Genomic DNA, 25,114 nt, shown 5'->3' on the forward strand with positions numbered 1-25,114 from the left:
GTGAATGCAGTGTCTCCCATGAAGAACACAAATCCAGTAGTGCTTTTTCTATCGTCGGAATCTCCTGCCCAATCACTATCGCTATATCCAGCAAGTTTGTAGTTATCAGAACTTGAATAAAACAAGCCAAAGTTAACAGTACCTTTGAGGTATCGAAGAATTCTTTTGGCCTTTTTCAAATGTGTAGTTGTGGGATTCTCCATGTGGCGACTGATTAATCCAACAGCATATAGAATATCTGGTCTTGTGCAAGTCAAGTAGCGCAAACTTCCAACTAGACTTTTGAAAAATGTTGGATCTACGCTTTCTCCTTTGTCATACTTGGTTAGTTTGACTCCGCACTCCATTGGCGTGCTCACGGGCTTGCAGTCGTCCATTTTGAACTTTTTCAGTATCTCCTTTGTGTAGCTTTCTTGGGAGATGAAAATTCCTTCTTCGTTCTGCTTGACTTCAATGCCTAGGTAATATGCCATCAACCCGATGTCGGTCATCTCAAATTCTTTGGTCATCACTCTCTTGAACTCTTCAAACATGCTTGGATTACTCCCAGTGAAGATTAGATCATCCACATATAAGCACACAATCAAAATATCTCCATCTTTGACTTTGACATAGAGAGCATGTTCATGAGGGCACTTGATGAAGTTGTTTTCTTGAAAGTACTTGTCGATGCGACTATTCCATGCTCGTGGCGCTTGTTTTAACCCATAGAGGGCTTTCTTCAGCTTCAGAACTTTGTCTTCATGCCCTTTGATCTCATAGCCTGACGGTTGCTGAATGTAGACTTCTTCTTCAAGGACTCCATTTAGGAAGGCGGACTTCACATCCATTTGTTGAATCTTCCAACTGTTTTGAGCTGCCAAAGAAATTAGTAATCGTATAGTTTCCAACCGAGCAACGGGTGCGAATACCTCATCATAGTCGATTCCGGCTCTTTGACTATAGCCTTTCGCCACAAGTCTTGCCTTGTATCTTTCGACCTCTCCATTGGCATTTTTCTTTGTCTTGTACACCCACTTGACTCCGATGGCTTTGTGTCCTTTCGGAAGAATAACAAGTTCCCATGTATCATTCTTCTGGATTGCTTCAATTTCTTCATCCATTGTTTTCCTCCACTTAGTATCTTGCACTGCTTCTTGGAAGTCGACTGGTTCACAATCAGCAAAAAGACAGAAAAGTGTAGGATTATCAAGTCTTTCAGCTACCTCATAAAGATCTCGTATACTTCTTGTGCGTGGTACTTCTCTTTCATTTAGACTCCCACTTGACAATGCTGATGCTGATGAATTACCATGATTGGTTGATGTTGGTGAAGTAGGTGGAGTAGTGGATTCTTGTTGAACCTCTCTTGCTTGCTCCATCATCCCTTGTTCATTCTCTTCTTCAAATTGAGGAAAGAAGTGAAGATCACCTGCATGCGGGCCAAAATCCCATTCTCCTTCTTCATCGAACATCACATCTCGACTGATCACCGTCTTCCCATTGTTTGGATTATACAGCTTATAGCCTTTTGAATTGGTGTCATAGCCGATGAAGATGAACTTCTTACTTTTGTCGTCGAGTTTGGTTCTCCTCTCGTCTGGTACGTGTACATGGGCTATGCTTCCAAAAACTCTTAGATGAGAAATACCTGGTTTTCTTCCACTCCATGCTTCTTGTGGAGTTTTTCCCCACACACTCCTTGTTGGAGACCGATTGGATAGGTAGACAGCACATGCTACAGCTTCTGCCCACAATTCCTTAGGCAATTTCTTGCTTTTGAGCATGCTTCGAGCCATGTCGAGGATGGTTCGATTTTTTCTTTCCGCCACTCCATTTTGTTGAGGGGATCTTGGAACTGTCAAAGGTCGACGAATTCCATTTTCTTCACAAAACTCTTGAAATTCCTTCGAAGTGAATTCTCCTCCTCGATCAGATCTCATGGCTTTGATCTTGCAACCATTCTCCTTTTCTACAGCGGCTTTGAACTTCTTGAATGCTCCAAAGACTTCTGATTTCTGCTTCAAGAAATACACCCAGGTTTTTCTTGAAAAATCATCAATGAAGAGAAGGAAATAATTATTTTTACCCAAAGAGCTTGGTTTTATTGGACCGCACACATCGGTGTGAATGAGCTCGAGTGGCTTCTGGGCTCTTGTGGTCGACTCCTTTGGAAAGCTTTTCCTGAACTGTTTCCCAAGTAAACATCCTTCACAAACTTGATCAGGGTGGCTGATGCACGGTAAGCCTCGCACCATCTCCTTCTTAGATAATAACTCCAATCCCCCAAAGTTAAGATGCCCAAAACGAAGATGCCAAAGCCAAGATATGTCTTTGTAACATATCTTGAGACACTTTGCAACATCGTTTTGAATGTTCATGGGAAACATCCTATTCTTTGACATTTTCGCGTTGGCAATTAATCTTCCTTTGTCATCTCTAAGAAAAAGGATATAATTTTTCGTATGAAAATCATAACCTTTTTCTAAGAGTTGACCCAAACTCAAAATGTTGCTTTTCATATTGGGCACGTAGTAGACATTCGAAATTAATTGGTGACCCCCATTTTCCAGGGGAATAAGGATGTTACCTTTTCCTTTTACGGGTATTTTGGATTCATCTCCAAAAGAAACGTTGCCACTCACTGATTCATTTAGCTCTACGAAGATGCTTCTTCTTCTGCACATGTGGTTGCTGGCGCCGGTGTCAAGGTACCATGTATAGTCTTGGTCTCCATCATTGTTCTTGCATGCTAGTAGCACAACACCATTCTCTTCTTTCTCTTCTTTCACATAATTGACCTTCTCATCAAGTCTGTTGTTTGGAGCTCTACATTCCCAAGCATAATGCCCAAACTTTTGACAATTATAGCATTGAACTTGAGATTTTTCATACCTTGAGTTTGAGCATCCTCTTCCGCGACCTTTTGTTGAGCTTTCTCCTCTTTCGTAGTTGCTATGGTTGTTTAAGTTCCAACCACATCCACGCCCATGTCCACGTCCGCGACCTCGACCACGACTTCTTCCGTATCGGCTTCTCTCGTTGTCGAAGCTTTCTTCTTTCTTCTTTGGCTGAACATGCGTCTTAAGGAGCTGCTCATCATTCCCTTGCCTCTTCTTATGTTTCTCTTCATATGCTTGTAGTGAACCCATTAATTGCTCTATACTAATTTCTTCCAAGTTTTTAGTTTCTTCAATCGTCACGACAATGTGCTCGAACTTGGGGTCCAACGAGCGTAGTATCTTCTCCATAATTCTAACATCTTCTAACTTTTCTCCGTTTCTTTTTAATTGATTGGAAACGGCTAAGACTCTTGAGAAATAATCAGAGATTGATTCAGACCCTTTCATTTGTAGAGATTCGAACTCACCTCTTAATACTTGAAGACGAACCTTTTTCACTTGTTCGGCTCCTTTGTAAGAGGTTTGAAGCTTCTCCCATGCTTGCTTGGCAGAGGTTGCACTCGAGACCTTCTCAAAGCCATTGTCATCTAATGCTTGGTAGATGAGGTAGAGAGCCTTCTTGTCTCTCTTTCTTGAATCTTTCAAACTCTCCTTCTGGGGTTGAGACAGAGTAGCTTCATCTTCTGGCTCAGTGTAGCCTTTCTCCACAACTTCCCAAACATCGTGTGCACCCAAAAGGGCCTTCATTTTGATACTCCAATTATCGAAGTTGTTGCTGTCGAGCATTGGAACTTGGAAGGCTGCCATAGCATTGCTAGCCATAGCTCTGGTACCACTTTGTTGGGGTTTAAAAATGCTTCACTATTCTAGACATGTTTATCTCACAAAGAAAAATGTAACGCAGCGGAATTTGATAGGCAAGAGAAAGGAAAAAACACTCAAAGTGTTATACAAAATTTTTATTCTCACACAATCTTAATACAAGAGGAAACACTCAAACACACTCACACTTCACTCTTTTTCTCACTTCTTGCTCTCTTTCTTGCTCTCACTTCTTCTTACTACATCGCAACACACACACACACACCTAAATTTATAGGCATGCATTTTTGCCGACTTACTCTGCCCACCGACTTGGGCATTGCAGCAATGACCACATGATTTGCTGCCTCTAGATCTTTCTTGAATGCACACCGACATTGGCTTGCATAATGTCTTCAATTTTTTAACACTCCCACCGACTTCCATTGCTGGAATTTTCCAGCTACTATCACCGACATAGATTGCTAGAATTTTCTAGCATTTGCACAATAGGCTTTGGGTTGGATCACTTGTCATGGGCCGAAGACAAGATTACCACTCAACACATTCTCCTCATCAGATAAGCCCTGACCTGTTTCGTAGTCCCTCATCCAAGTTGGTGGTCTTCGAGTTCGTCTTGTGAAAGGTGAGACTTCATCAACTTGGCTGTCTTCTTCAGCTACTAATCCACCATGATCAGATTCGGTTTCAATTTCTTCATTACTTTCAGCCTCAGGATTACTTGTCATCTCAGTGCCATTTTCTTCATCCATATCCCATTCGAGATCTGCCATAATGACTTCCTTGTGATTGTCATCCCAAACCCACTGCTTGTCTTATTCGAACACTACATCCCGGCTTATGATTATTTTCTGTGAGACAGGATCAAATAATCGATAAGCTTTAGACTCTTCACTCACCCCAAGCAATACACATTTACAGCTCTTGGCATCGAGCTTCACTCTTTTATTGTCAGGTATGTGAGCATGAGCAATGCACCCAAAGATTCTGAAATGGTCCACGGATGGTTTGTGTCCATTCCATGCCTCCTCAGGTGTCTTGTTCTTCACGGCAAGAGTGGGGCATCGATTCAACACATGCACTGCCCAGTTAACTCCTTCTGGCCAGAAAGTTTTTGGAACTTGCTTGGCTGACAACATACTTCGCACCATGTTCATGATGGTGCGATTCTTTCGTTCTGCTACACCGTTCTGTTGGGGGGTATATGCTGCAGTTAATTGCCTATGAACTCCATTCTCTTGGCAAAAATTTGTGAATTCGTGTGAAGTAAACTCCCCTCCTCGATCTGTTCTTAAGCTTCTTATTGATGTCCCAGTTTCCTTCTTTACCCTTGCTTTGTAGGATTTGAACGTGCCAAATGCTTCGGATTTCTCTACCAAAAAATAAACCCATGTTTTTCTGCTAAAATCATCTATAAAGGTGATAAGGTACCTCTTTTTGCTGTTTGATGCAGGATTAATTGGCCCGCATATGTCCGCATGCACTAGTTGTAGTATCTCGGAGGCTCTCCATGTGCTTTCCCTGGGAAAAGGGTCTCTGTGTTGTCTCCCTACCAAACAGTCTTCACATACCCTTTGAGAGGCAGTGAATTGAGGCATTCCTTCCACCATATGCTTCTGTTGAAGTATTCTAAGCCCATTCCAGCTCAGATGCCCATAGCGACAGTGCCAAAGTCGTGCTTGATCAGTGGTTTGAGACGAGAAACATCTTTGTTCCTTTGGTAGTCCTCGAGCTGATATTGCAAACATTCGATTAGAACTCATCTTGGTCTCCATGATTAGACCTTTCTCTTCGTGAAAGATTTTGCACCTTCCATGTTGGATAAGTACTGAGAGTCCCTTCTCTTGTAATTGTCCGATGCTTAACAAGTTGTTCTTCAAATCTGGTACATAGAACACACTGGTGATCACGTGTATCATACCATTTACCTCCATTCGAACGTTTCCTTTGCCTTGGACAGTTAAGCTGGAATTATTTCCAAGCTTCACTGATTCTGTGAAACTGCTGTCAAACTCACTAAATAGGTCCCTCTTGCCACACATGTGATTGCTGCATCCAGAATCAAGGAACCATGTGTGCTCCGCTGTTGCCTCATTGAACTCCACGAGTGCCATCAACAAAATCTCTTCTTTTGTCTCCACATAGTTTGCTTTCTCCTCCTTAGGTTTCTTTGGACACTCCCACTGAAAATGCCCTAGTTCATGGCAATGATAGCATTCTAGGGTTGACTTGTCTAGCCTTCCCCGTCCTCTTCCTCTTCCTCGATAGGTTCCTCGTCCTCGTCATCCTTGCTGGATTCCATAAGTAACCTGAAGAGCATGTTCATCCTCCTGATGTCGACTCATCCTTTGCTCATGCACCAAAAGGCTGCTCTGGAGTTCGTCGATAGACATGGTATCTAGGTCATTCGATTCTTCAATCGAACAGACAACATAGTCGAACTTCGTTGTCATGGATCTCAGGATTTTTTCAATGATCACCACGTCGTCCATTTTTTCTCCGTGAGTCCGCATCTTGTTAGCTATGGCAAGAGTTCTGCCAAAATAACTATTGACTGTTTCTCCATTCTTCATGTGCAGCACCTCGAACTCCTTGCGAAGGGCCTGCAGTTGTGCACGTTTTACACGTGCAGTTCCTTGATACTTTTGTTTCAAGGAATCCCATATATCCTTTGCTGTGTCTTTCTTCAGAATGGTCTCCAAAATGGACCGATCTATAGCTTGGAACAAATAGTTCTTGGCCTTCAAGTCTTTCAGCTTTAGTTCATCTAAGATCTTCTTCTGTGCTTCCCCAGTTTCCGATCCTCCTGCTGCTGCAGTAATCCCAATCTCCACCAAGTTCCAATACTCTTTGGAACGAAGGAAATTCTCCATAAGCATACTCCAGTGGTCATAGTGTCCGTCAAGCTTGGGAATAGCTGGTTGTACGTAACTATTCTCAGACGCCATGGTTGTGTCTCTCCGCTTAGGTTGCAGACTCTCGATCAGGCCCCGGAGTGGGGCTCTGATACCAGATGTTGGAACCAGAAACTTGCAAAGGACTGCTGTAATGCAAAGTTCGAGAGCTTACAAAACAAAACCGGGAGAATTCTTATTAAGCAAACAAACTGCATGGCTATTAAATAGCCTTTACATTTGAACATGAAAAGAAACAACTACTTCCCACGATCACAGGACCTACGATCATGGTGGAGACTACGTCAAAACAGGAAACATGCAACACGTCCCTTAAGTGTAGGGATTATTGTTTCTAAAAGATAAAACAACCCTAAAAACTAGGAACCCTAGCTGTAAATCCTTATCAGATAACGGCTAGAGTTTTAAACAATTCTAACACTTCAATCATGACGGAGAAATCTTCAGCATACTGGAGCTCTCTGATCCTTCAACCAAACAAATTTACTCCATCGGAGATATCATGTGATAGAAAAGGAATACTAAAAGCTACAAAATCCTTGGAATAATGTATATTTCACCCACCATACATCTTATGTATATATGTCGTATGAAGTAACTTGACATCTAAATCATAAAGTTAAATGAACATGTTGGTCAACAGTCATTCACAATATAAATTTTGCCATGAATCTTTGTGATTCATGCTGCAAAACTGTAGTTAGAAAAGCAATTACAAAAATATTCTAAGATTAAGCGGAAGCCTCAGGATCCACAAGTAAAAGACATTTAACCAAAACAACAAATAATTATGCCTTTAATTTGTTAAAAATTTGTTCAAACAGATTACCAATAATCCGAACCCCAAAGCTTTGCAAATTCCCTAGCAGATTTGTATCTGCAGACAACGATGATACAACTACACGCAGAAGTAATTTCTGCAGATGGGTCAGTTAAAAAATAATAATAATAACTAAATAATTATTTGCAAAGCCAATACGATAATCAATCCACATATTGAATTATCAGCAATATAAATCAATGAATCATGTAATTCGCGGAAGCTTTACATATTGTAAAGATAAAAGTAATAGCATGATATTGGAACGTTACCAATACATTCAAAAGCAACCGTGATCGAAATTCTGAATCCTAGGCGAGTTACCACATGTAAGAAGTCATTCAAAAATCAACAAGTTACTAGGATCACAGATAAAACCAAAATAATTACAATAAACTAATCAAATAGTTAAAGGGAAATAAACTTATCTTCCGAAGTGGAGGAAGAAGAAGAAGCCATGACTGCTAGGGTTTCATAAGGAGTCTTCTGCACTCAAGCAGCCGAGAGTCCTTGCTATCAAATAGGGTTTTAGCACAAGATAGAATAATACTGTGAGTGCAAGGACCTCCCTATATATCTCCATACTCCCTTGATATCAGACCTATTTAAATGATACCTTAGATATTCCAAACTGATTAGGGTTTCGGTATAGTCCTCATAGGCATTGAACTCTTGTCAAGTCTTGATAAGGTTACTTGAATATAATTGCATGTTATTAGGACTCTTAATCTTAACCAAGTAGGATCGGAATTTCCTCAACATGATAACTCATACACTGAGCTATCAGTTTGTTGAGAACAAGAACTCATTCTTCTTGACACTCACATCTTACAGCAACAGCAGGCGAAACCCTAATGTAATCCCATCTATATACAAGCTGCCGTAGGAGACTTCAATATAACTTAAATCTCTAAATAGATGAGACGAAAAAAAAAGCAAAAACATTTGAAGGTGTTGAGATAAGGCATAAAACTAAATTATCAAGTGACTAATCCGGATGCATATGCTAAGGTTTTGTTCACACTTAAAGTCATGGGCTTTGATTAAAGCCTAGCTATCATGTAAATAAACCCAAGTATACTTTTTTCTCTGTAGACATATCACCGTAACAATAATGAGGCCAAATTGATTGATCTAATATATTGTAGTTAAGCCTAACTACACAAATGCATATGCATGACAAACTTACCTGAATGGATGTTTCTGAAACGCTTGTTATTTTAGTGATCGAGAGCACGAGAGACAAATTTAGACTAAAATAATTACAACGGAATACATGTACCAGTCTAAGACATCACAGACTTAGGCGTTTTGTTTAGGAATTGCCAATTTTACTCTAACAGTAAATTTCAAATCAATGTGAATCACTTACTGTTGGCTTTGAGTAACAGGAATTGTTCGTTCTCCTGATCCCTACCCTCTCTTTCCTTGCTGTGCTTGTTTTCTCAACACCTTACAACATGAGATCCCGAGTTAAAATTGATGACAGCGTAACCTTTCTCCTAACTTCACCAGAAGTATTACTGATTTTCTCTAAGAGCAGAACAATCTTTCACCCTCAAAATATCGGAGCATAACTTTTGTGGTACCTGTTGTAATTTCTTTCCTTCTTGCCATGCTTGCCCAACCGAAACACCTGGCCCCAAATGGCGAACGTACACAACCACCTGATCGTTGAAAGGATATGGATGTTTGACTGAAAAAAGCAAAACGAAAACATTACAAAATTATACAGTTGTATATAGTTTAACTACTGTTATTAATGTTTGTAATACAGATATAGTTTAACTACTGTTATCATATGGAAAATGCAATTGAGCTTGGGTTATCAATGGCCCTACTTCTAACTACTATTATTAATGTTTGTAATACAGATATAGTTTAACTATTGTTATCATATGGAAAATACAATTGAGCTTGGGTTATCAATGGCCCTACTTCTAGGCTTGAGCAAGCAGGAAACTTAATGGCAAATAGCCGGTACCAAACCTAATCCCCTTAATGGCCTGCTGTAGTGGGGGGCGAGGTCAACCGTAAGTGGACGAGAAACAGTAGATAATTCCACAACATCAGTTCATTTGCAGTTGCTACGACCAGGCAGTTTCGTTACTAGCTAAAAGGAAGTAGAGATGATACAAGAACTGGAAGTGAGATTCTGAGAATGTGATGGGAACCGAAATCATAAATACTGTACTAATAATATATTCAACGTATCGGTTAGAATGGTCAGTCTATTCGTGAAAAATAAAAGGTTAGAATGGTCAGGTATATACAACGTGTCTGTTGTGTATACACCACATATGTAAAATTAAAAAAGTATATGCACCCGAATCCTCGGTCTTCAGGTATATATGGGAAAATATATACCTGGTCTTTGAAAACCTTCTGGGTATTCTTGGAGGTCAAACAGTCCATCCCCAAACACATATGCTAGATCACTAGGTTGTTCAGTTGGCATTACTTCCTTAAGCTGTCTCACCGTGAAGTACAATGGACTAAAGGAATTCGCAAGTCCGGTTAAAAATGATCCACCTGATTCATTACGACAATTGTTAAGAGTTATATCAACAGACTTGATAAGTTGTAGCAAATCAACATTTAGTCTTGGTATTGCAGACCATGCAATGACAGAATACATTGAAACCGTACCATAATAAACAAACACATTCTAGAACTTACAACTCAAATATGAAATTTTGGGGATTCAAAGAAACCTCAAGGAACATGTTAAATTGCAGTAGTTTCATAGTTCTATTTGGGTTCCTACCTAAAAATAAAATATGGAAACAAAGATATACGACAGTAGTAATTGGATTCTTCCCTGAGATTTGGATTCACATTTCTTTAGTTGAAACCACTGCCTTACACGGAACCAGAGCAGTTCACTCCCTCTGCGATGCCTCCTAATCAATCTCTTAGGTTGCTATATCTTCTCCCATTACAGAGGATGATGGACAATCCTTGCAAATTTAGTTATCCATTGAAATTTCCCCTTTGTCACATGATAATCTTCCTTAGCAACCCCCCACCGTCCATCCACACTTGCCAGGAATTTCCTCTAGGTCCTAGAGAAATTATCTTGCACTGTTCCTTAGCAAATTCAACATAAGCTTCAATTTAATTTAACTTTCAATAGGTGTAGAGTAGAATAATAAATAGAATAATGAATAAAAAATCTCATGGAGGATAAAGAACCAACCAATAAATCGTCCATAAATATTCCTGTCTGTGCTAGAAAATATTGGCTGAGATTTGCATAACGTTCAATTACACTGTCCCAACAGTGCATGCATATACAAATAGGTAGAAGAAAGGGACAATCAGTAGAAATAGAGGAGTTACCTTCTGGAAAGAGTTTATCCAAGAAATGGGCATTGGTCCTATTAAACAAACCAGTGTCAAACTTTTTACAAGGTAACATAAGATTCAGATTAAATGCGAGGGGGCACTCAGTATATATTTCTCCACAGGTTATTGCTAAATCACGAAGAGGTGGCATTTGCAGCAACTACAACCCAGCTCATATTCGAAAAGAACCGGTTAAAATATGCAATCAGAAGTTTGAGAAATGCCTTTTTCAACAGAAATAATCATTCAAAAGTGACCAGAAATGGGCTGTTTCGTATTTCCAAACTAAAAGAGGACACCTTCGCTCATATAAATCAACAGGTAGATTTTTGTTGTCATAATAAGAAGATTTCATGTTTTTAACATCCTTAGTTTGATAAAGAGTAAACTAATAAACTACTCCATCGAACGAATTACAGTCATTTTCAGAAAGCATTAGAACTTCCAGTATAAATTGATTTATGTGATCCACCTCCACTTGTTCGGTAATGATAATATTCAAGAGATGTTACGCCATGGTCATTAGTACACAACAATTTAGATGCACTTCTCTTGGTTAAGTTGGGATACGCATATCGGGTGCCAGCTATCTCCCAGCCTGCATTACAATTTTCTAAACATCAATGAATCTAAAATTAAAATCATATAGAAAGATGCTATGCAACATAGAGATACATGCATAGTGCTTTCTTTCTAATTTTCTACATAACTTAGCAGGGCTGCTATAGTAAGCTGATACTTAATGAACATCATTACCTTGGTTCTAGCATGCGCAGAAGTCGATAACGTGTTTCTGGGGGAATATCATCAATTTTTTTCCTAACACCACCAGAGTTCCAATTGGAAATAGTATCTACTAAACATCAAATAGAATCTGGGATAAATTATGTTTTACCAACCACTCAACCAGTTACTAGTCAAATTCAAAATTGATAAACCAACTTGAACACGACCTTCTAGAGGAATTTCTATCTATCAGCAAGAAATTCCGCTAGGCTAGTGGCGCTGAAACAATGAAGAATTTCTTTATCTTTCGCTGTCAATGAATGAAACTAACATACAATAGAGCTTATATAATGAGCTGAAAACACCTTGGCTAATCAAACAGAATCTAACTAATCAAACATGTCCCGATAACAGTTCTAACAATCCCAACTAATTTGACCACTGTTGGCTCTATTGACTTGCAGGCTAGGATCCACTCTGTGATGACTAGAATGCTTTGACCCTGGGACTTTCTCTTCAGGATATATGTCAAGTTTTAAGCTTTCCACAGACATAGGTTCAACAACTTTCAAACTGAATCCACTTGCATGATTCTCGAGCCAAATAAAAAACCTATGCATGACAAGACTCTAGTAAATGTACATAATGTCAGACTAACAAGATAAAAAAAGTAACACAATGGACTTTCTTGTTACTCACAATCTGCAAAGACTTAAAAGACTGTTACTGTATTCTATAGTTGTAATCATCACTACTAAATAAACGCTCGTATCTGCGGATTCATGCAGTTAAAAGGAAACAGATGTTATCTCATATCCAAGTCAAATGATCCACAGCCTGTTCTGCAACTCAAAGAAGTTGACTTCAGTCAAATTAGCCTAATCTCACTTAGTTCCTCAATTACATTGTTTTTCGTTTTACAGGATGGTACTATATCACATATACACACAAGTCTAATTCCAAGTTTTTAATTGTATGTCAGTAACCCTTTAACTGTGTGATGAAGTCAACTTGATCAACGGTGTTGTTGGAGCGAAATTTCCTACATGAAAAAATGCCTCCACAAATTCGTTGACTATAATCTGCACATTCGCTAAATCGCTCGCCGGAGGCTTCCTCGAATAGTCTTTCTCCGAAGATTCATTTAGGTGGGGATACCTGCAAAAGGTATTGGCCCATGAGTCGAAGCCGGATTTTATTCTCCCACAGTGCCCCCTTTTTCCCTTTTTTACTGGTGCGTAAAATAGGGGAAAACTGAGCTTTCGATTGCATGAGGCCCATGAAATAATATTCTTTAAGCCAAGCTAAAACTTAAAGCCACTTTTACTAAAGCCAAACCACTTGCTAAAGCCAAATTTGCTAAGGCCAAATTTGCAAAGGCCACTTTTTCTAAATCCAAATTTACCAAAGCCACCTAACCCTTTCATTTTTTCTTCGCTTGCAAAAGCCAACACCCTTTTCTTACCTTTGCCTTGATAGATTGTAACATGTGCTTAGTGTAAAACAGAATGGTTAGGGTTATGACAAGTGTCATATTATGATTAGTTGAGGTAGAGTGTTAGTTACAAATGTAAAGGATGGTATAAACTATAAATACCATAAGGATGTATTTATTACAGTGTAAAAGGAAGTAATAAGAAAGTGAAGTATTTCAGATATTTGCTTTGAAGCTTTCTCTCTATATTTTGGCTTCTTGATTCTTCATCGTTAACATGGTATCTTCACCGGTCATGGCTGCCACCATTGATTGTTCATCCTTCTGCTTCCGCTCACCTTTCTGATTCGTGTTGTTGCGGTCGTGTTGCTATTTGCTCTTCGGTCGGTGTGGTTGCGATTCGAGTTGTAGTCGGTGTACAAACCCTAAAGATTTGGGGCTTTTTGAAGTTGGTGTTCCCCGTCGTTGTTGTTGATTGTCGTCGGTGCGCAAACCCTAAGATTTGGGGTTTTTTGAAGTCGGTGTTCCCTGTCATTGCGGTTGATTGTCTATTGGACAATTGCGAGGTGTTCTTCCTATAACACTCTTTCTGTTGTTGTGATTTTAGATTCTTGATTTCGATTTCTCGATTTCGAATTCTTGAATTGTTGCTATGATTGTCAAGATTTACTATATTCTGGAGTTCAGCAGTTGAATTGTTTTCGAAGTGTTTGATTGAATTTGTTGAGATTACTTAGTGTTGAAGTAATTACTCTCTACATAATGGTCACTGTAAACACGAACTTTCCTGAAACAATAACACGTGTACAAAATAATATTTTGTATTAATGATTTTAGGGTTACAATCTCTTTTACAATTTGATCCTCTGATTCTATCTTCGTAAGGTGTAGATTCGTGAATGAGCTGTTGATCCAAAGGGCCATTAGGGCTTGATCTAGGGATGAACAGTTGTGTGGATTTGTTGATGTTGTTGATCCAAATGACCGCTGGGGCTTGATCTTAGGATGAACGGATGATGAACATGAACACTTTCTTCAAGGGCAGTCGAGGCTTGATCTTGAAGGTTGAGGGAAGTTTCTTCAAGGCCGTTGGGGCTTGATCTTGAAGGTTGAGGGGAAGTTTCTTCAAGGGCCATCGGGGCTTGATCTTGAAGGAAGATTTGATGAAGAACGAATAGGGCTTTCTTGATCCTTCGGGATTTGCTTGAGAGCTTTTAGAGTTTCAAAGCTTCAAGGTTTTGGTGTGATGTGAAGTGGTCTTTTCTCCTCCCTTTTATCCCTTGATGGAGAAGCCTATTTATAGGCTTTGAGAGTGAATGACCACCATCCATTTTTTTTTTTTTTTGGTGAGGTGAGTGGATGTTGTAGGTGAAATGAGTAGAGTTTGTAGGTGAAGTAAGTGGAAGTTGTAGGTGAAATGAGTGGAGTTTGTTGGTGAAATAAGTAAAGATTGTAATTTTAATGCATTGATCAACATTTATTTCACTGAAATTTCGATGTCTACAATCACCTCTATTAAGTTAGCTCTCACACAGTCACCGATTTCGTCTCTAATTCCAAGCGTGGGGAATACTGTCACTGTTAAACTAGATGATTCCAATTATGTAACTTGGAATTTTCAAATCAATCTTCTTTTGGAGGGAAATGGTATAGTTAGATTTGTTAATGGTATGATTCCATGTCCTGCCAAGTTTGATGCCTTGGATTCTGCGGAAGGTGATGTTAATGACACTGCGTCCATTTCTGATGCTTATAAAATCTGGAAGATTCATGATAAGGCCCTAATGACACTCATTGTTGCTACATTATCTCTATATGCATTATCATGCATAATTAGATGTCAGAGTTCCAAGGAAATGTGGAATAATCTTCGTGAAAGTTTTGCTAGTGTTACTAGGACTAGCATTGTTCAAATGAAGATCGATCTGCAGGATATTAAGAAGGGGCCTGGATTTATAGATAAATATCTTCAACGAATTAAGGACTCTAGAGATCAATTGGCTGTTGTGGGAGTATCTATCTCAGATGAGGATATTGCTATACTTGCTCTCAGAGGCTTACCATCATAGTACAACACTATCAAAGCAGTGATTTGTGGTAGAGAAAACTTGGTGTCATTGAAAGAACTTCAATCACAATTGAAAGCTGAAGAATCCACTACGGAGGAGGTTAATAAGCAAATTCCATTCATGGCAACAATGTATGCTCAGGGTAATGAAAATGTATATGACCAAGGGTCATCATTTGGTATAGCATCCACAGCTGGAATGCATGGTTCAGGCAATACTTATGGATTTCAACCCATGAATATGCCAGGTTTTTCACCAATACAGCCAGGGTTTTCCCCAATGCAAATGCAAGACTTTCAGAATCCAATGCCATATATGCCAAATATGTCTCATGTACCTTTGGCATTTCCTTCACAGTATGCATCTGGTTCATTCAACAACTTTCGAGGCAATAATTTCAAGCCTAAAGGCAAGGGCAAGAAATTTTATTCTAGTTCTCAGTCCTCTCAGAATACACAATAGTTTGGGAACAACAATTCACAAAGTTTTTCAAGTGGACAAACAAGCACTGGACAAGGATATAATCCTTTTCAAATCTGTCAAATTTGTGATAGGAAGGGACACTTTACCCTAAACTGTTTTCAAAATAGATGCCAAATTTGTCACAGGAAAGGGCACACTGCTGCCACCTGCTTTGACAGAAACAATTATAATACTTCACAGTTTCCAGTGAATGGTTGTCCACAGTTTCATCAATCATTTGGTAGTTCAGTTGTGTACCATGCTTTTGGCAATCTATTTCATACTCCTTAAGTCATGTCTCAACCAATGGCTATGCAAGCAAGGACTAATGGGTCACCAAATGCACCTCAACAAAAGTATTGGTTGGTTGATTCAGGTGCTACCAATCACATGACTTCAGATATTACTAGTCTCCATGTTGCAGCTCCCTATCCTTCTACTTAGATAGTCACTAGTGCTGATGGTGAAGGTTTAAGTATTACTCATATTGGCAATGTATCAATTATGTAAGGACAATACATGTCGATGTATTATTGATGAATTCTCTATTTGTATACAGGACAAGGTCATAGGGAAAATGTTATACAATAGACTGAGTAATAATGTTGTTTACCAAATTCCAGTTTTCAAGTCTTCCAGATCATATGTGTCCCCACCAACTGCTTTTCTTGGTCAAAAGGTGTCTTCTGAACTATGACATTGTAGACTAGGGCATCCTGCCAATCATATTACTACTGCAGCACTTAGGAGCTCATTTATTTCTATTTCATGTAATAAGGATTCAACAACTTGTATTGCTTGCTTGCAAAGCAAGTTTTCCAAATTACCATTCCCTAGTGTTGCTTCAAAATCTGTTATTCCTTTTGAAGTAATGCGTTCAGATGTATGGGGCCCTGCTTCTGTTAGTTCCTTAGAAGGGTTTAGGTATTATGTGTCATTTGTTGATGAGTGTACAAGGTACACTTGGATATTTCCAATCATGAATAAAGCTGCAGTTTTAAATATCTTTGCTCAGTTTCTTGCTTATGTTAAAACTCAGTTTGCCACTTCTATTAAAACTTTCCAAAGTGATGCTGGGGGAGAATATGTCAATGTAACTTTCACAAACTTTCTCAAGGATAGAGTTATGGTTCATCAAATTTCCTACCCTTATACCCTTGAACAAAATGGGTTGGCAGAAAGGAAAAATAAGCATTTGCTAAAAAATGCCATTACCTTTCTTCAAAAAGCATCATTGTTGTCACATCCTAGCCCGAGCCCTCACCACATCCCAGGCTCGACTCCACTGTAGCACGATATTGTCTGCTTTAGGCCTCGACCACGCCCTTACAGTTTTGTTTCTAGGAACTCACACAAGAACTTCCCAGTGGGTCACCCATCATGGGATTGCTTTCACGCGCTACTCGCTTAACTTCGGAGTTCCGAAACTAGTGAGCTCCCAAAAAGCCTCGTGTTAGGTAAAGATGAGAATATAGATATAAGGCTTACAAGATCCACTCCTTTGGGTGATGTGGGATGTCACAATTGTCTTCCCAGTTTTGGTTTCATGCTTGTGCTACTGCTTTATACCTGATCAATAGGATACTAACACCTGTTCTTCATATGAAATCACCCTTTGAACTTTTTTTTCATGCTTTACCTCGTCTTGATCACTTAAAGGTGTTTGGTTGTGCTTGTTATCCCTCAATGAAACCTTATAGACATAACAAATTAGATCCCAAATCCACATAATGTATTTTTTGGGGGGTATGCCTCACAATACAAAGGTTACATTTGTTTTTGACTTAGTGCGCATAAACTCATTGTCTTTAGACATGTTCTTTTTGATGAGCAAAGGTTTCCTAGTAGTTTTTCTGGTTCTTATTCCCAGTTAATTAGTACCCCCATCATCCTCTGGTACAACTTTTGAATATTCTGTGGTACATCCAAACACTTTTTCACATCCTATAGTTGTTCCCATTCCTTTTCCACACGTGTTTTCTTCTTCTACTTCTGGGAATGTCACATGTCCTGTTTTACTCAGTCCAACCCTGAAACAACAAATAACACTAGTGACCTTGTCTCTCTTCAAGCATCTACCAGTTCTCCATCAACTGAGCAACCATCTCATTATCCAAAGTTGAATCCAGATACAAGCACATCTTAGGTTGACAATCTTCAATCTGTTCATGTGCCTACTCTCAACTATTATCCAATGTAAACCAGATCCAAGTCTAGTATTGTAAAGAAAAAGACAGCCTTCATAGTTCAAGTTCATATTGAATCACATTCTCTTCAGGAACCCTAGACTTTTTCTTCTGCATCTAAGTCTCCTCAATGGCAGCATGCCATGCAAGAGGAAATATCAGCCTTGATTTAACAGCACACATGGAAACTTGTTCCTCTTCCTCCAAATAAGAATCTGGTTGGGTGTAAGTGGATCTATAAGATTAAAAAGAACTTTGATAGATCTGTGGCAAGGTATAAAGCTAGATTGGTAACTAAGGGGTTTTCTAAGGAGGCTGGCATTGATTACTATGAGACATTTAGTCCAGTGGTTAAACCAACCACTGTTAGACTAGTTATGTCTTTAGCTACTACTAATGGCTGGAAACTCAAACAATTGGATGTCAAGAATGCCTTTTTACATGGCTTTCTTGAAGAAGAAGTCTACATGTCTCAATCTCAGGGTTTTGTGGATGTAAACCACCCTGATTATGTTTGCAAACTAGAGAGATCACTCTATGGTCTTAAATAAGCTCATCGAGCTTAAAATGAGAGATTTACCAAGTTCTTACTTTCCTTGCGATTCAAGTCATCTTATGCAGACTCTTCTATTTTTATGAATCATATTGGTAGTGATGTTATTGTGCTCTTACTTTATGTTGATGATATCATACTCATTGAGGGTAATGATGGTGTGGTACAAACTGTGATATCTCAACTTACTCAAGAATTTGATATAAAGGATCTGGGAATTCTGCATTTTTTTCTCGGGTTACAGATTCAATACGACTCTTAAAGATTGTTTGTTCATCAAACAAAGTATATTAAGGAGCTCCTACAGAAAGCAAATATGGTTAACTGTAAGCTTTGTTATACTCCCTGCCATCCCAAACAAAAGCTCTTGAATCATGGTAATCCTCCTGTCACAAATCCTAGTTATTACAGAAGTTTAGTTGGGACATTGAAGTACTTAACCTTCACCCAACATAATATAGCATTCTCTGTTAATCAGGTATGCCAATTTATGCATCAACCTCTTGAACCTCACTTTGCTACAATTAAGAGAATCATGAGGTATCTCAAACGTACTTCTGGTTTGGGTTTGTGCTTTGGCCCTAGTTCTATGTCTTTAAAAGCTTATACAAATGTTGATTGGGCTGGTGACCCTAATGATAGAAGATTTACCACTGGCTTTGTTATTTTTCTAGGATCTAATCCCCTATCTTGGAGTTCTAAAAAGCAGCATACTATTAGTAGATCATCTACTGAGGCTGAGTATAAAGCAATGGTCACTACAATAGATGAAGTAGTGTGGATACAGTAGCTTATTCGAGATTTACATGTGTCTTGTTCTGATACTCCCTTACTACACTATGATAACATCTCAGCCATGGCTCTTGCTACTAATCCAGTTCTTCATTCTAAAGCTAAGCACATTGAAATCTATTGTCATTTTGTTCGTGAAAGAGTTTAACAAGGCATCATTCAACTGCAATTTGTTGCTGCTGCTGATCAATATGCGGAGATATTAACCAAAGGCTTGTGTTCTCCTCAGTTTACCTATTTTTTTCCAATCTCATGCTTGGTTGCTCCAAGCATGGGATTGAGGGGGATGATAGGTTGTAACATGTGCTTAGTGTAAAACAGAATGGTTAGGGTTATGACAAGTGTCATATTATGATTAGTTGAGGTAGAGTGTTAGTTACAAATGTAAAAGATGGTATAAGCTATAAATACCATAATGATGTATTTATTACAGTGTAAAAGAAAGTAATAAGAAAGTGAAGTATTTCAAATATTTGCTTTCAAGCTTTCTCTCTATATTTTGGTTTCTTGATTCTTTGTTGTTAACATGCCTAACTTACAAATGCCGACTGACACTCTTTGCCTAACTTATGAAAGTCGACTGACACCTAACTTACAAAAGTTGGCTGACATCTTTTGCCTAACTTACGAAAGCCAACTGAGACACTTTGCATAAACTTACAAAAGTCGACTGACACTCTTCGCCTAACTTACGAAATCCAATTAACACTCTTCGCCTAAATTATGAAACTGAAAGTCAACTAAACTTTTTTCCTAACTTATGAAAGCCAACTGACACTCTTCATCTATCTTATGAAAGCGAAATGACACGTCCCTCTGTTTTTTTTTTTTTTTTTTTTGTTTTGGAAAAAAGAGACGAATTGCACTGAAGTTGGATCTGTTTACACTATACACAACATTACTCTGCTAAGACCAAAGCATTTCCCCAGTCACTTTTTCAATTCCCTAAGCTTGCTTCCTGACACTTCCCCTAATTATTTATTTATTATTTTTATTCACTTACTTAATATATATATAACCTGCATGCGTTGCGTGCCGTCTTCCACAAACATATCCTTATGTACATACATATACACATATTATATAAATCGGCACCCACCTCGTCCATACAATTATATATCTCTGCACACACATATATATATATATATATCTGCACAACTCTGCACACCGACGCTCATATATATATATATATATATATCTACACATACAAATCCCTTTTTGAACTTGCAAACCCACGTACACATAACGTGTCGTCCCTTTTCAAACCTCCACACACGGATTAGACTATGCATGTCATATGTTTATATGTCATTAACTCAGGCTTAGTTCAGTATGCTTCATAATTTCCCACACATAAATTCTGCCATCACGTGCTTCAATTTTGGAACATGTGCTCCAGAACAATGAGCGGTTGCTTTCTTCTTTCGCTCTCATTCAAATTGTCGTCTCCCATCGGAATGACCTAGATTGTGACTGCACACTAAAATATAAATGACAAAAAGGCAACTTTCTTACAAGTCTTATCTCATCCATCAAGTTGTCCATAGCCTATGTCCCCTGAATTGGAGTATCATCCATCCTCGGTAGAGATAAATGTTCAAAGTCCAAACTTCACATGCATTCATGTTACCTCCCATGCATGTACTCTCTTCTTATAAATTGCATTTTTCTTTTCCACATGATTACCCTCACTTTTCTTCACTTCCTCCGTTCAGTTCTCCAACAAGCATGTAATTTCTTATTTCAGTGTGACCTCTTGACTTACATGTAATTTTCTATCTCGAACTCTTACCTGTGGGATTGTCAAATATTTCAAAACTTACACTTAATTTTTAAGGGATCCAAATTCCTTTTCTGACTACCTTCTCGAGACACACGCATTGGCCTAAATATGGTGGAACTGCACCACACTTCGAGATCATCAAGATTCGTGGACGTGCACCTCAGTCCACTTCCTACGAAGTCGATATGTATTCGATTTTGGGTATTCCACCTGGGTCCATCGTTTTATCTCCAGACCACTTAGGAGCCATTAGTTTCCTAAGGCCTAATGCTCATTCATTCACTGCAAGGCAGGCAGAAGATGGGTTTTCTTCTTTCACTACGAAGAGGTAGAGAATCGTGCTAGAAAAGCATAAGGGATTTATAACTCCTTTACTCCACCCCATAATCCATCTCATCCTATTCTTCACAAACACTTACCCTATGCAGCTGAACCCGAACTCTTAGAATACCTTGTTTGAAATCATCATGTATGCCATTTGCGTGAGCAGCGGACACCACACGATCGACAACCATCAATCCCTCTCTGAGGCATTTCACCTGGTGTTGGGCATGCTGCAAGTATCCCTTTAGAATTTCACGTTCGTCCAATAACAGGGAGTAGTCAAAGCACCGACGCCAACACATGTGGCAAAGGGGAGGTGCGGGAGGAACTGCTTCACCTCTAGTTAATGCATAAAGGTCCAAAGAATGAGCGATTGAGTCAGGAGCTCGAGTTACATAACTCTTCCCTAGAAAGACCTTTCCATCAGTTAAGTCAAGAGCCCGAGTTACATAATTTCTCATTAGAGAGATCTTTCCATCAATGGAGTCAAGAGCCCGATTTGCATTAGCCAACCTTAATCGAGACCGATACGTGGATTCACGAAAAGTGTTAGGAACTTCACAAGAGTGAGAAGCCCTTTCTGGCAAACGAGAAGAAAAACTGGAACATAATTCGATGACATTCTTAGAGCCCTTGGAACCCTCCGTTTGGGAGAGCTCACTTTTTTAGGAACATAAGCACAGAGCCGAAAATGGAGTTTCATTCTTCGCTTGTTAGCCATGAGACTCAGGTACTACCTACACACCTTTAACATCTCTTTATATAATGACGTCTCAAGGTTAATAGAAGCAAGAATTTAAAATCTAAAGTGATTGCACTTTATTGGAATAAGTTAGACCCTCGTTTAAAAAATCAAACTCAAGGATAAAAGATATTGCTCTCATTTATTCAAACGAGAAAAACCGAAAAGAACGACGAGAAAGGGCTAGGCAATGGAAGGGCTAAGGCCCAACTTGTGAGTGAGAATTATACTATAACAACAGATGAAATAAGCGAAAAGTACAGCTGACATAGGTTCAAACACAACAGAAGTATGGACAGGGTTTTTAGCTGGGGAAAGGGAATAAGTGACCACGTCAGCTATTGAGCGCCAAAGTAGAGACCAAACTGAAAGCCTCCAAAGCTTGAACCTGAAATGATGGGCCCAGTGTTAGTGATAAACCTGTTGCCTAGGATAGGATTAGAAGAAGCAAGGTCTTCGAAGGGCCTTTGATCCATCCCCTCGTACCACTTATATCCGCTAAGCCAAATCCCTATATGGTTATCGTACATATCAAGATCGGCCACAAATCGGTGTTTCGGACGCTAATGGCTTTGCACCTAACCGAATCTAAAACTAAAAGCCATCTCCTTACGTGTCTGTTTCATGTTCCTCTCGCACTCAATGGTCCTCACAAGTTTGACATGGGAGAACTCTTCCTTTACACGGTGCTCTTCTGATGTCACAACATCGGGGGCTTTCTTTAAATCCAAGATCTCTTCCTTAGTTCCTTATACCCGTGAAGTTTAGCTTTCCATCCCCTGACTTGTTGTTGATTAAAGTTGAGGAACCTGATAGGAGCATATTTAGGCGACTTACTTAGCTTGTTTTCGTGCATCTATGTTGTTAATTCATAGTTGTTTTAGTAGTTTAAGCCATTTTCGTGTGTTTTTAGGTTCATATGGCTAAGGAAGCAAAAAGATGCATTTTGGAGCATTTTGGAGCAAAATTGGGCTTGGAATGGATAGCATATGCTTGGAGCCAAAGTGTTGGACGAATTTGAAAGCCTTGTATGCACTTTGGACATAAAACAAAGGGCCTAGCCCAATCAAACAATCCTTTGAGCCTTGCAAAACCTCTAGCCCAATCAACAACCCTTAGCCACATGCATTTCCACCTTCCTACTTCATCATTTCATCATTGCACCACCTACACACACATGCACTTACTCTTTCATCATTGCACCACCATTCACACACACATGCACTTACTCTTTCATCATTGCACCACCAATTCAACACATGCATTTCCACCTTCCTACTTCATCATTTCATCATTGCACCACCATTCACACACACATGCACTTACTCTTTCATCATTGCACCATCATTCACACACACATGCACTTACTCTTTCATCATTGCATCACAAATTCAACACATGCATTCACACACCAACAACCTAGCTCTTTTTCCATCATTATTTCATCCACATGCACTCTCAATCATAACAACCACATTCACTCTTAAACAATCACCCACATATTCTCCCATTCCCCCTATAAAAAACCCATGCGTTCATACACAAAAATCACATCTCATTTTCATACACAAGACACCACAAACACATCCAATCTTCCCCTTTGCCGCAAGCTTCCATTCCATTTCTACACAATCTCTTCTCGGTTTCATTCCATTCCATAAACTCTCCCATTTGCAGAAACCATTCAACCTTAGCCGCTCCACCTTCATTTACAACACACTTGGAGCACCAACACCGAAGGCAACTCTTAAGGGATTTCAACATCAGTTTTGCTTCAAGGGTTCTTTCTTCTTAATCCTATGTTCACTCATGTTATATATTTTTATGTCAAACCTTTTGTAAACATGAAGTGTAACTAATCTCTCTCTATGGATTCGATGTAGCCTTGCAAGATTGCCATGTAGTTAATTCAGAATTCTCATTTAATTTATCTATTTCTTGTTTCATTCTCCGATTTAATTGTGACTTAGTGTGTTGATTTTAATGCTTGATCATCATTTGAATTAACCACAGGTTGTTTAGCCAAGATTAAAGCACACATCATGCATAATCTTGGTGGATATGTGAATGAATGAAGGGAATGTTTTGCAAACATCCTGCTGAGTGTTCCCTTTGGTTTTGTGAAAGTTTCTTGTGCACTACATATTCTTGATTAGGAACCAAAGTTGCACATCACAATTAGGCTCATGATTAGAGACATTTGATCAAATCCACACATCATATGGTTGATCATATCTAAGTGAAACAAACTCAAGAAATAGGTAGATGACTGAGTATAAACTGATTTAACAAACATGGCCTTGGGTTAGCAATGGTAAAATCGAATCCCTAGCTTCATCTCCATTGGTACTATCTCATTTAATTAGTTGTTGATTCATTTATTTGTGTTTACTTCATTTCCTTATGCTTTCAAGTTACAACAACAAATCTGCCTACATTGATTAGTTTTATTTCTCTAGTAAAAAGTTCTTGCAAAACAAGTGATTATATAGGTCCAATTAGTCCCTGTGGATTCGACACCCTTACTTGTGCCATTATACTAAACATATTCTAGCACGAAGAAGGAAAACCAAAATTAAAATGGCGCCGTTGCCGGGGACTGATTTCAGTCCCTTATAATTGCTTGTTTTGATATTAAACCTTGTTCTTTTCATTTTAAGTAGATTTCTGATTTTTATTCAAACTTGTTTTATCTTGTTTCAGGTAGTATATGTCAAATAGACTTGCTGAATTAGGCCAAAGAATCGAACGGTTAAAGGGCAACACTTTGGAAAGCTTTGTGCTAACAAGTTCCTCCATTGTCCGTGAAGAAGAGGAAGGGAAACCGTCTAGTCCAACAAGTGAAGGATCGGAGCACTTTAATTGGGAAAGAGAAGAAGAGATGGCGGGCGACCAAGATGATCTTCGAGCTTTGGAGGATTTTGCTCAACCAATCATACCAAATTCACCTTCATGCATCTTGCTGCCCACAGAAGCTAGAAACTATGATCTTAAATCTTCACATTTCCATATGTTTCCTTCTTTTTATGGCTTACCTAATGAAGATCCTTTAGCTCATATTAAAGAATTTTACAATGTTGTGAGTGGTTTACCTTTACAGGGAGTAAGTGAAGCAAATCTGAGGATGAGAGTGTTCCCTTACACCTTGAAAGATAGGGCCAAGGGTTGGTTAATGACTCTAGTACCTGATTCACTCACCACATGGGATGCCATGGCTAAGAAGTTTTTGGAAAAGTTCTTTTCCACTCAAAAGAC

General features: G+C 39.0%; 1 protein-coding gene across 1 annotated transcript; it reads right to left on the minus strand.

The window, feature by feature from the left end:
• Window positions 1-8,959: 8,959 nt before the first annotated feature.
• On the minus strand, window positions 8,960-9,971 carry LOC148689458 (uncharacterized). Its single transcript, XM_088689872.1, has 2 exons — window positions 9,807-9,971; window positions 8,960-9,135 (listed from the first exon to the last, which is right to left on the minus strand). The coding sequence occupies exons 1-2, from the start codon at window positions 9,895-9,897 to the stop codon at window positions 8,960-8,962; spliced, it is 267 nt and encodes an 88-aa protein (XP_088545998.1). The 5' UTR covers window positions 9,898-9,971.
• Between the last annotated feature and the right edge of the window lie 15,143 nt (window positions 9,972-25,114).

The sequence above is a fragment of the Pyrus communis genome, chromosome 17, assembly GCF_041283825.1.
Source record: "Pyrus communis isolate YQ-2024b chromosome 17, ASM4128382v1, whole genome shotgun sequence".
NCBI classification, from domain to species: Eukaryota; Viridiplantae; Streptophyta; class Magnoliopsida; order Rosales; family Rosaceae; genus Pyrus; species Pyrus communis.